Source organism: Myotis yumanensis, unplaced genomic scaffold, assembly GCF_028538775.1.
Source record: "Myotis yumanensis isolate MYYU_CA2020_CCGP unplaced genomic scaffold, mMyoYum1.0.hap1 SCAF_3, whole genome shotgun sequence".
NCBI lineage: Eukaryota > Metazoa > Chordata > Mammalia > Chiroptera > Vespertilionidae > Myotis > Myotis yumanensis.
Window position 1 is genome coordinate 208,337,135 of NW_027223754.1, and position 12,012 is coordinate 208,349,146.

Here is a 12,012-nt window from a genome sequence, read left to right on the forward strand (position 1 = left end):
CTAACTGCCCTGTGCCCAGGGCAGTTACTAACATTGTTACTAATGTTGTGGCCTCACCCCATAACAAAGAAACAGAATTTCCGGAGGATGAGGCTCAGAGATCAGGATTTTAAAAAGATTCCCAGGTGATTCTAATGTGCAGCCAAGGTTGAGAACCACTGCTCTAAGCAGAGGGGAGCAAGAGGAGAAATGCAGGAAAAGGCTAGACCTGTCACTAACCACAGGTGACAAGTCATCCCTTGGAATTTGGTTAATGTGAGTGAAGAACTAAACTTTTTATTTTAATTTTAAAATGAAGCAGCATAAATCCGAATATATTAATTATATGTAAAAATGAGAATATTTGAGACACTTGGAGTTAAATAAAATATCATTCAAATGAACATCACCTGATTTGTTGTTGTTATTTACTTTTTAAAACATGGCTACCAGAAAATTCTAAAGGACATATGTGGCCCACATGTTTCCATCGGGCAGTGCCGGGCTGGACCGTGCAGATTTGGGTCCCAGGACGATGCAGTGAGGTGTGGTTGGAAGAAAATCACAGTTGGAGCCGGAGACCCACGGGTCCTGCCGGCGCACCTACTACGCACCCAGTAAACACCCCCTCAGTGACCCTGAGCTTGTTTCCTCATTCATCTAATAATAAATACACCGTTAGGCCCCCGGGGATCTAGCGTCGGCTCTCCAGTAGCTCTCCGCCCCTTGCTCCCTGGGAGGCCCCGACGCGGCCCTGAGCCTCAGTTTCCGCTGCTTGCAGAGCCCGATCAGATGGGGGCGGGCGGTTACCGTGCTTCGGTCCGTCTCACCAGAAGACTTGGGCGGAATCCGACGAACTCGGGGCGGGTTTCGTCCCGGGTCCCTCAGGGGGCCCTGCGAGGTTCTGGGTGAGACAGGCGACCCCCGTGGCCCCCACATCCACCAGGAAGAGGTGCCCTTTGCTTTGTGGTCTTGGGGGGAGGAGGGAGAGGAGCCCCATTTTGCTACTGTGAGTCCTGGGGTTCTCCAGGCAACGCCCGGCGCAACCTCCACGCCCCCCTGCCCCACACAATGGAACTTTCGCGAGCCGCTGCCTGACGCGGTTACCATGGCGACGGCGCCCGCGGCCGGGGGAGACCAGACCAACGGGTCTGCGGGGAGGGCGAGTGTCGGTCCCGTCCCGCCCTGCATCGGGGGGACCTGTCAGTGACTCCAGGGGACAGTCCTTTTGCGGGATCCCTCTGGCCCAGCGAGGGGAGCCCTCGTGCGTTCCTGGTGCTTCTCGAAGGCCCGTGTAGTGGACCGCGCCGCGCCGCGCCCCCCCTTCCCGGTGGTAGGTCCCGGGCGGGACTGCGCACGCGCGGGCCGGCGGTGGCGGCGGGCCGGCTGGTGGTCCCGGCGCTGGTTTGGAACCCGGCTCCTGCGGCGGGTCAGGTACGTCTCCGCCCCGGGGTCTCCCGAGGGCCTGAGGCCGGGCGTTCCCCGGGGACCAGGGTGTTCGGCCAGCTGGAGCCGGACGGCGGGACGGACGGAGGGCGACGGACGGATTCACCGCAGGTGGCCGCCGCCCCCTCCAAGTGTGTTTCCTTGATTGTAAATTGGGATAGCGATTATTCATTTATATCGATGTATATATGTATATATGTGTGTGTGTGTGTGTGTGTGTGTGTGTGTATATATGATTTATTTCAGGGAGAGGGAGAGCCACAGAGGTAGAAACATGCCCGCCACGGGGCAGGTGCCCTGACCGGGAATCGAAGGTGGCCTCCTGGTTCATGGATCAGCCCTCAACCACTGCGCCACACCGGCCGCGTGTGATCACCCGCTTTGGGTTGGCTGTGAAGGGCGAGCAAGGGAACGTTTGTTCTCTACCGTCAGGAGCATCCACCAGCCCCGGCGGCCTTGTACCTGCGGGGCATGTACCTGCTTGGCTGGCTCTGAACTGGCGGGTGTGTGTGTGTGTGTGTGTGTGTGTGGACACGGATCCCTTTGAGAACCCGATGAAAGCCAAAGACTCGCCTTCTTGTTAGACTAAAATAAGATAATGGACACTGTGGCCCTTTGCAAACTGTAAAGCTCTGCACAGTGATGAATGGTGGTCGGCACCAGCGCGGAGGAATAGGCCGGCTCTTGCAGCCCAGTCCCACCACCTTCCCATGGTGTGATGGGGGCAGGTTCCTTAGCTGCTTATATACAAGGCATCCAGCATCGCCCTGGCTGGTTTGGCTCAGTGGATAGAGTGTCGGCCTGTGGACTAAAGGGTCCCAGGTTCGGTTCTAGCCAAGGACACATGCCTGGGTTATGGGCTCCATCCTCCCCCCTCCCCCCATAGGGGCGGGCAGGAGGCAGCCAACAATGATTCTCTCTCATCATTGATGTTTCTCTCTCTTTATCCCTCTCCCTTCCTCTCTGAAATCAATAAAAATATTTTAAAAAGAGAAAAAAAGAAAGAAATCCAGCATTGGGCCCAGCCATAGTGGCCCCGCAGGAAGCAATACTAGTTAGTGTTTGTTACTGTGCCCTTTTCTTTTTTGAGTTAAAATCTTTCTTTCTGGATATTCCTGTTTCATTCTTGTTCTGCCCACTACAGACATAAAATTAATTGCCCTCCCTCTTCCACCCGTTTTATTTTTTCTCCAGCAGAAGCCATGCCAGGGCCTTCCACGGAGTTTTGGATGACGTGGTAGCACAGCTTAAAACGCCCTCAGCACCTTGATCCCCACTGCTGTCCGTCCACCACTAGCTGCAAGCGTTCCGGTTTGTCCAAGTCCTAAAGTGCCATGCCCAGGCCCAGCGGCCTTCATTCCATAGCCCGTGTGTCTACAAACACACACCTACCAGTAAAACGCTCATGAGCACACACCCCTAAATATCTTTACTTTCATTTATTTAGAAATCATATATACATATACTCTATATCATATATTGTAAAACGTCCAAAGAAACTTTTAAACTTTTATCATTAATTTTAATGATATTAATTTCTATTTTTTAAAAATATATTTTATTGGTTTTTTACAGAGAGGAAGGGAGAGGGATAGAGAGTTAGAAACATTGATGAGAGAGAAAGATCCATCAGCTGCCTCCTGCACGCCCCCCACTGGGGATGTGCCCGCAACCACGCAACCAAGGTACGTGCCCTTGACCGGAATCGAACCTGGGACCCTTCAGTCCTCAGGCCAATGCTCTATCCACTGAGCCAAACCAGTTTGGCGTTATTAATTTCTACATCACTGAAAACAGCAGTTTTTCTACATGTTTTTATTGAAAAGATGTCTTGCTAATTGTGATGGATTTATACTATGAGTTATTTATTTAGTTAGTTAGTTAGTTAATCCTCACCCGAGGATATTTTTTACGTTGATTTTTAGAGAGAGTAAAAGGGAGGGGGAGAGACAGAGAGAGAGAAGCATCAATATGAGAGAGGCACATTGATTCCTTGCCCCAACCAGGTACGTGTGTTTGACCGGAATCGAACTTGGGACCCTTCAGTTTGTGGGCTAATGCTCTACCCACTGAGCCAAACCGGCTAGGGCTGAGTTGTTTTTTAATGATAGTTGATATAAAACCTTATTTCAAATAGTCTTGAAGTTCCCTTCTTTTTTGGTCTGCTTCTTGTCAGATATGATTACTGACAGTCCTCGGGTTACGTCGGACTCAACGTACGTCATTTCGTGGTTACGTTGCCATCTCCCATTTATAAAAAAAGAAAGTTCCGTCATTTCGACGTATGTACATATGTGCTTTATGTTTTTTATTATTTATTTACCACAAGTAAAAAAGGTCAGGAATTGTTATCTTTCTTTTACATTTTTTTTACTGTTTCACTTCATTACTGCTGTGTATGTGCCCCATGTGAGTGACTAGGTGCTTATGTAGGCGGGTTCCGACGTAACCCGAGGACCTGCTGTAGCTCATAAAGTGGTGAAAGGAGGTCTCAGACCTAGGACTAGGGGCCGGGAGAGCTCTCTGCTCCTTTCTTCTGCTCCCTGTGCTTTCACTATCGTTATCGTCTGTCTACAGTTTCTTGGAATATTTTTAAGCTACTTGTGGGTTATGAGTTAAAACTGGGTAATGTATGGGAAGTAATGAACCTTGACCGCTGTCTCACACAATATACAAAGTTAATTCCAGATGATCATAGTCCTAAGTGTGAAAGTTAAACAATAAAAATTAATATATGAAAATGTCATTTTTGGAGTAGACAAATTTTCTTAAATAGGACACAAACACTAACTTAAAAAAAACATGGTAAATTAAATTCCATGAAAATCAAGAGCTTCTTTCATCAAAAAGAAACCAATAAAACAAAAAGGCAACTTTCAGACTGGGAGAAGATATTTTCAGTATTCCCTATATACACAACAAAGAACTTGTATTCATCATATGTAAAGAACCCTTACAAATTAATAAAATAAAATAAAAAAGATAGACAACCCAAAAGAAAAAAGGCAAAAACTTGAATAAGCATGTCACAAAAGAGGGTATCCAAATGTCCAGTGAGCATATGAAAAAGTGTTCGATTTAATTAGTTACTAGGGAAAAGCAAATGAAACGCAATGTAATACCACCACGTATCTTCCAGAATGATAAAATAATGATAGGAAAGCCCTGGCCAGGGTGGCTGATTTGGTCGGAGCATCATCCCACACACTGAAAGGTCGTGGGTTTGATTCCCTCATCAGGGCACATACCTTGGTATGTGGGTTTGATCCCTAGTGGGCCGATTGATATTTCTCTATCTCTCTCCCTTCCTCTCTCTATATATATTTTTTAATTAAAAATAATAATAAAATGGAGTCTATGCAGTGGCAATTGCCTAGTGTGATTCTTTTTTTTTTTTTTAAATATATTTAATTGATTTTTTACAGAGAAGAAGGGAGAGGGATAGAGAGTTAGAAACATTGATGAGAGAGATCGATCAGCTGCCTCCTGCACGCCCCCCACTGGGGATGTGCCCGCAACCAAGGTACATGCCCTTGACCAGAATCGAACCTGGGACCCTTCAGTCCGCAGGCCGACGCTCTATCCACTGAGCCAAACCGGTTCGGCGCCTAGTGTGATTCTTACCGGTGTATGGGAATATGTTCCTTGCTCCCAGACTGTAAACCTGGTGATGTCAACTTGTGACAAAATTTAAGACCGGCAAGTTAGGCACTTGCCTGTGGGTAACATAACCTGTAGAGCCACACACACCTGTGTTCAAAATCCAGCTCCAGCTCAGGACCTTAGTCTTTCTGAACCTGATCTGTCAAATGGGGAGAATGAGGGGAGCTAAGCAAAGGACGGCGAGACTTGAGATACTGCCTGCAGAGGTTTTAGCGTACTGCCGACCTGGCACGTAGCGAGCAATCAACACGCGGGAGCCGTTACCAGGACTGTGAGTAGCCACCTACGGTGTACGTTTCCCGGTTTCAGGACAGTGACATAAAATCACGGACCCGGCTGTCTGTTCCCCTGACGTGTGCTGACGGAGCGCTGACGGTGCCTCGTCAGGCCGAAGATGCCTCTCTTTGGGAATACGTTCAGTCCGAAGAAGACGCCCCCTCGGAAGTCTGCCTCTCTCTCCAACCTGCATAACGTGAGTGTCGGTCCTCGGTCGGCCCGGTGTGCACGTGACAGGGTTGTCAGGTCTCTGTTGGGAAGTGGGGTTCTCCAGAGGCGCGCAAGTAGGAGAGCACCCTTTCACTCCTCTTGCTGTGGCTAAAATCAGTTTTAACTCCTACTTGCTCAAGAGCCTAATAAGCAGTCAACCTTGTGATGATTTCTGGCTCCAAATATTACCCAGTGTGACTTCACTTTAGTCCCAGGACGTGGCCAGGAGTCGACTTAGTCGTGTCTAAGAATCAAATCATCCTGAAAGGATGTTTGCCACCATTAATGTCATAGCTCCAGAGGCCATTTCTAAGCTCCTCGAGGGCGGAGTGGTCACATGCTTCTCTGAGCACCCAGGACTGGTTCTGATGCGGGTGGGTGCTCCGTGCGTTGTAGAAACATCAGAAAAATACATTAAAAATACATACAGAGCTTTTTTGGAAAACATCCTGGTGTATCAAGCAGTGTGTTTCTTATAGTTTAGAATTTTTTGTTGCACTTACTTGATTGTCTGATTTTAAAAATACTAAATGTGCTGGGTGATGACTAGAGGAAAGAAGTGAGTTATTGGGGTCCTGTCGTTAGGAGAGGCGCTGGGCCTGGAGCCCCGGTGTCGGCGCCTTGTGAGCTAGCACGCAGCGTCTCCCCACAGCTGGATCGGTCCACCCGCGAAGTGGAGCTGGGCCTTGACTATGGAACCCCCACGATGAACCTGGCGGGACAAAGCCTCAAGTTTGAAAATGGCCATTGGGTAGCAGGTGGGCTGATTTCCTGCCATTTTGTCCAACAAGATGATGGAGGGACTCCCCCCACCCCCTGGTAACGGCTGGTCTGTCTGCCCCCAGAGACCGGGATCAGTGGAGGTGTGGACCAGAGGGAGGCTCAGCGCCTCCGGAAGCGGAACCAGCAGTTGGAGGAAGAGAACAACCTCTTGCAGGTGAAGGTGGAGGTCCTGCTTGACATGGTGAGGACGGTGATGGGAAGGGCTGCCTGGGCTTGGCTCTGGCGGGAGCCTCCGCCCCTGGTCGGTCCGTCCAGCTCGTACCTCCGAGTGCCCGCTGGCCCGGGAACATTGAATCCAAAGATTCAAAGGCAATTCGGGCACAGTCCCTACCTTTAAGCACTCACAGGCAGCGGGAGGGGGCAGCAAGCACAATGCCCGTGCCTCGGTAGGGCCTGGGGTCAGCACGTGATAGAGAGTGACTGTCGAGACAGAAGGGCGCACATAGGAAGGGATATTTGAGCTGAATGTGGAATGATAAGAGGAGGGCGGGGCGGGGCTGACGCAGTCCAGGGAGGACCGCCTGCTCCTGAACTGGAGATGTCCCGTGCCTCACGGGCATTCGCCAGTGCCTGGCGGCACTGCCCACACGCGCTCTGCATCGGCCTCCGTTTCCTGTGGCTGTTAAGAGCCAGCAGCCTGCTGGGCCTGGAAGTACAGGTGAACGCTGATTGAGAGGCAGGAGAGCGGGCATGGAGTGGTTAGAGCCTGTGCTCGGGAGCTCAGCATCCTGGCTCCTCGCCCAGCTCCACGCTGCTCCTGTGTCTTTAGGCAAATTACTCCTGATCTGCGTGAAGAACTCCGTTTCTTCAGCAATAAAATAGCCATGATGGCGGCTGCGCCCTGTGAAGTTAATAGTACAAGTGAAGCCCTGGGAGCGTTCGTGGATTGCTCAGGAATGTAGCTCCTCTTTCACAGCAACTGACCTTTAGCGACGATGGCTCTGTCCCTGTCGGGAATATAAGTCCATTGAAAGATCCTGATGAGGAAAGTGGCGTTCTTTTTTAAGCATCATTATGGGAGCTGCGGCTCAGAAGCAACCAATCCTTTAGCTTAGAATTACCAGTATCTGCCTTCTCTCTTTTTTCAAATTATAAGAGCAAGTTTATTTAGACATTTACGGAGGTAGAAGTGAGCGGCTGGGCTGTGTGGGCTCAGGAAACAAGTGACAGAAGCAAAGGAAGGGCCCTGGGAGCCTGGGAGCGGGAAAGGCAGAGGCAGTGCTCCGGGGGAAAGAGGGGCGGCGGGAGGGCAGCGTGCCCCCAGCCTTCTGTTCCCTGGGGCCTGCTGTCCTGAACAAGGTCAATGCCAGGCGATCCTAGTGGTCAAAACCATTGACAGAGTGGATTGTGAATGCTCTTAAGTACTTGAGGTGGTCACCTTCTGCCCAGTCACAAAGGGGTTCCTTCCCCGACGCTGGCAGGCCGCGGTAGAGAAACGCCAAGCGCCTTTCCCCGTGGGCAGGGCCAGCCTCGCAGACCTGAACGCAGCCACAATGCCCTCCTCTCTGACAGCCCGCTGCTTTCCTTCCAGTTCTCTGAGACCACTGCTGAGTTCCAAATAATGAAGAGGGAACTGGAAGAACTGAAGAGTGTCAACCGGAGAAGGAAATGAAGACCTCAAGACATTGTTAGGAGAAGAGGGAGAACTCGGCTGATCGGAGGAGGGGAATATAGCGGAGGTTTTTAAGCTGAAATGGTAGATTATGCCCCTGGAGAGTGGACCCCAAATGGGGCCAAAGGCACTGGCACCCTTGAGCTGGCAATGGAAAGGTGATGACATCCTGGAGGCAAGCAGGGTTCCAGGCCAGGGCAGCACACAGCAATGTCCTCTGGCTGCCCAGCTCAGGGAGGCCGGGCTGTGAACAGGCCTCTGAGGTCTGGAGCTGTGCTAAGACTCTGGGTGCTCTCCAGTCACTTGTCCCAGCTTCACTCTCATTGGACGGACTCTCTTGGGAGAAGCAGCGGGAGTTATCAGAGCACCCCCCACACACACACACTGGTGTTGGGGGCGTGGCCCCAGTTCCAAAGAGCGCTGACCTCCGCCCTTCAGGCCCCCCTCTGTGTGCTTTAAAGAGTGTTTGTTCCCCAAATCCACGTCCTCTGGCTTCGGTTTCTCAGCAGCATCACCAGTCTTCTATGCAACACTATTTTTTGCTACTTTCTTGTTTATAGTACTTTTTCCCCCCTTTTTTTCAATAAAGATTTAAAAAATAAAAACAAAGTGTACTTTTTAAAAATATAGTTTATTGTCCAGACAGTATGGCTTAGTGATTGAGCGTCGATCCAGCAACCAAGAGGGTTGAGTTTCGATTCCTGGTCAGGGCACACGCCCGGGTTTCAGGCTCGATCCCCAGTGGGGGCAGCAGGAGGCAGCCGATTGATGATGTTTCTTTCATCAATGTTTCTCTCTCTCTCCCTCTCCCTTTCTCTCTCTAATCATCAATAAAAAAATAAAATATATTTTTACTGATTTCAGAGAGAGGAAGGGAGAGAGAGAAACATCAATGAGAGAATCATTGATTGGCTGCCTCTTGCATGCCCGCCACTGGGGATCGAGCTTGAAACTCAGACATGGGAATTGAACTCTGACCTCCTGGCTCATGGCTCAGTGATCAACCCCTGAGCCACATACTTCTTTAAATTAAATGACGTGACACAATCTCCGTGACCGGAGTGGAAAAAAGAAGCATCAGTTCTTGGAGAAGTGGAACCTGGAGCCTGAGCTGTTCCACCAGAGGTAGGATTTTCAGGTTGTGGGACACGTCTCCGCTGCAGGGGGAGCACTCCGGCGTCTGGGGCCTTGGCAGAGGCTGCCCTGGGACAGAAGCCGGCCATCTTCCCCAGTTCCCGCTCTCCGGGGAGCTGGGACTACCCTGGTTCGGGCAGGGACCTGGGCTGGCTTCCTGGAGGGGCAGTTTGGTGCCTGAGTCTGAGCTGAGCTGCGCTGGCTGGAGGAAGGAGCCAGCCAGCCAGTCAGAGACATTCAGCTGCCAAAGAGGGAGGGCACTGCGGGTGGGGACAGCGCCCAGGGATGGCGACCATGGGCAGCAGGTACCTGCCTGGGGGGCTCGGTCCTTGCACACATTCTCACTTCCTCCTCAGCTCAGTCCTGTGGAGCACAGACTGTCAGCATGGCTGTTTGCAGACAAGGAACCAGACTCCAGGAGTCTCAGAACCTGGGCTAGGATCATAGACTCCCAGCCACAGGGGAGGAGGAGCGAGGTGGGGGCCGGCCCTAGCGCTGCTGTTTGTAGTCCATCCTACTGCCCACTCGATGGGGGATGGGTAGAAGCTCCAGCCCGTAGGATACAAGTATACACAGGGCATAGGTCTCCAGGTGCGGGCAATGGGGCAATGGAGTTTGCTTGTTCCTAGGCCACTATGGTTAGCAAACATTAAAAGAGCACCCTTGATGCCAGGTACCTATTTCTAATTCTCACGAGGATTCGTCCATCGTATCATCCCCTGCGTTTAGCTGCAGAAAGCATCCCAGAAGGTGACAGCTGGAAGGGATAGAGCCGGGACTAAACCTTGGGAGTCATGAGAGCGGATTTGGTTGTCACGGTGATGTGGGTCCCCATGCCCACCACCACGGGCACCTGACCTGACCGGCCGGAGCCGGAATGTGGGACAACCCTGCGGGGAAGAAGGACTTGGGAGCGATCATGGAGGCAAGGCGTCGGCGAGTGTGAACAGGGGAATGCTGTGATCAACTTGGTTTCCAAAGGCTCCCTCTGGCTCCTAAGGTGAGAACAGACTGCAGGGGGCAAGGCTGGGACCAGGGAAGTGACAGGCGAGGGAGTGAAGTGGGCAGATTCTAGAGATGCATTGAAGGTGGAACCCCCTGATGGGCTGTGGGGTGTGAGCTGAGTCAAAAATCATCCTATTGACGAAAGTCCCTTAAGTGAAAGGGAGGGAAAGTTACCCATATCACCACTCTAACCCTCCCCTGCCCCCCTCCCATGGAGATGCTATATACTTTCAAGATCTTACCTTTTTAGGCAGACACATTCTTCAGGTTCTGGCTAAAATTCTTCCTCCTCAAAGCCTGTATTAACCAAATCTACTGCTCACGGGGCGCCCGAGTAAAGAGTGCTATCCAGGGGACATTTATCATCTCTTGTAATCACTACAACAATTTCATGGCTTTCTGTGCCGAGTGTCAGATTAGGGAAGCATTGTTATGGAAGAGCTGCGGTAGGAAGTCCTGGTGGTGTGAGGGGAGTGAGTGCAGGATGAGAGGCAATAGTCAGGGAGTTTTACCGTTTGAGGCCTAGCACGGGGTCCATATGCAGAACTATCCTGATAAGAGCTAGTGTGTGTTTCTATTGGGTGGGGGGTGGGGGGCTTCTATCTTTTCTGAGATTCTCAAAGGGATCTCTGCCCTCCACCAATCCAAATTAAGAGCTATTTTGCCCGTTTCAAATTTAACAGGACAGGAGCAGGGATGGTGGAAATCGTGGATTTGAGGGACAGGGAATGAGAAGAGCTCAGGGGTGGGGTTTTAGAACACCCCATCTTCATCCAAAGGCAGTCCCCTGTGCACCAGGCACGGGCCATCATCGCTCACTTGGTTGTACCCTAAATTGCGTGACCTGGCATCAGCCCACACGTCTCCTTTGCTGCCATTGAGCATTTCTCCGTCAAACCCTCCGTAGCCACCCTCCCTGGTTCTCCTCCTCTCCAGCAGCTCCTGAACCTCCTGGTGTGGGGGAAGAGGCCCCCCCACCTCCCCACGCCTTTAAAAAAATCTTTATAGGTATGACTACGCTTTTAATTAAACATTTTATTATGGAAAAATACACAACATAAAATTTACCATCTTAACCATTTTCATGTATACAACTCAGTGGGATTAAGTACATGTATAATGTGCCACCATCATCGCTATCCATCTCCAGAAAACTCTTCATCTTGTAAAACTGAGACTCTTGCCCTGACCGGTTTGGCTCAGTGGATAGAGCGTCGGCCTGCGGACTCAAGGGTCCCAGGTTCGACTCCGGCCAAGGGCATGTACCTTGGTTGCGGGCACCTACCCAGTAGGGAGTGTGCAGGAGGCAGCTGATCCATGTTTCTCTCTCATCGATGTTTCTAACTCTCTATCCCTCTCCCTTCCTCTCTGTAAAAAAAATCAATAAAATATATATTTAAAAAATAAAAACAAACTGAAACTCTCTATTCAACTAATTCCCACTTCCCCTCCCCCCAGCCCCTGGCAACCACTTTTTTACTTTCTTTGCTTTTAAGTATTCTGCTGACCTTTTAAAAAATATTATTTTATTGATTTTTTTTTTTTTTTTTAGAGAGAGAGAGAATAGAGAGAAACATCTCCTGCAGGCCCCCTACTGGAGGTTGAGTCTGAAACCCAGGCATATGTCTCCTCCAGGAATCTGGGAATTAAGCCAGGGACGTCTGGGTGCATGGGATGATGCCCTCCCCTTGAGCCACACTGGCTCTGTGACCTTTAGGTGTCTCATTGCCCAGGGCTCTGTCCTCTGTCTTCTCTTCCCATTCTGCCTTTTCTAGATCATCTCCTCTACTCCCGAGGTTTTGAATACTCTGCACTGCCTGATTTCTCTTTTCTCCTTATCCCATGGCAATTTGTTAATTGTTGAAAGAGCTCTTTAGCCTCAAACACAGGATTTTTAAAAAATC

At 50.6% G+C, this 12,012-nt stretch overlaps 1 protein-coding gene across 4 annotated transcripts; it reads left to right on the forward strand.

The window, feature by feature from the left end:
* Window positions 1-1,337: 1,337 nt before the first annotated feature.
* On the forward strand, window positions 1,338-8,559 carry CBY1 (chibby 1, beta catenin antagonist). Of its 4 annotated transcripts, XM_070407996.1 has the most exons (6): window positions 1,358-1,413; window positions 3,602-3,707; window positions 5,398-5,560; window positions 6,227-6,332; window positions 6,420-6,538; window positions 7,889-8,559. In XM_070407996.1, exons 3-6 carry the CDS (start codon window positions 5,483-5,485, stop codon window positions 7,967-7,969), a joined length of 384 nt encoding a protein of 127 aa, XP_070264097.1. In that variant the 5' UTR covers window positions 1,358-1,413; window positions 3,602-3,707; window positions 5,398-5,482; the 3' UTR covers window positions 7,970-8,559. The 4 variants fall into 4 exon arrangements, with proteins under 4 accessions (XP_070264096.1, XP_070264099.1, XP_070264097.1 ...); XM_070407995.1 differs by lacking the exon at window positions 3,602-3,707 and having other exon boundaries at window positions 1,338-1,413; XM_070407998.1 differs by lacking the exon at window positions 3,602-3,707 and having other exon boundaries at window positions 1,338-1,413; window positions 6,420-6,511.
* The last annotated feature ends 3,453 nt before the right edge of the window (window positions 8,560-12,012 follow it).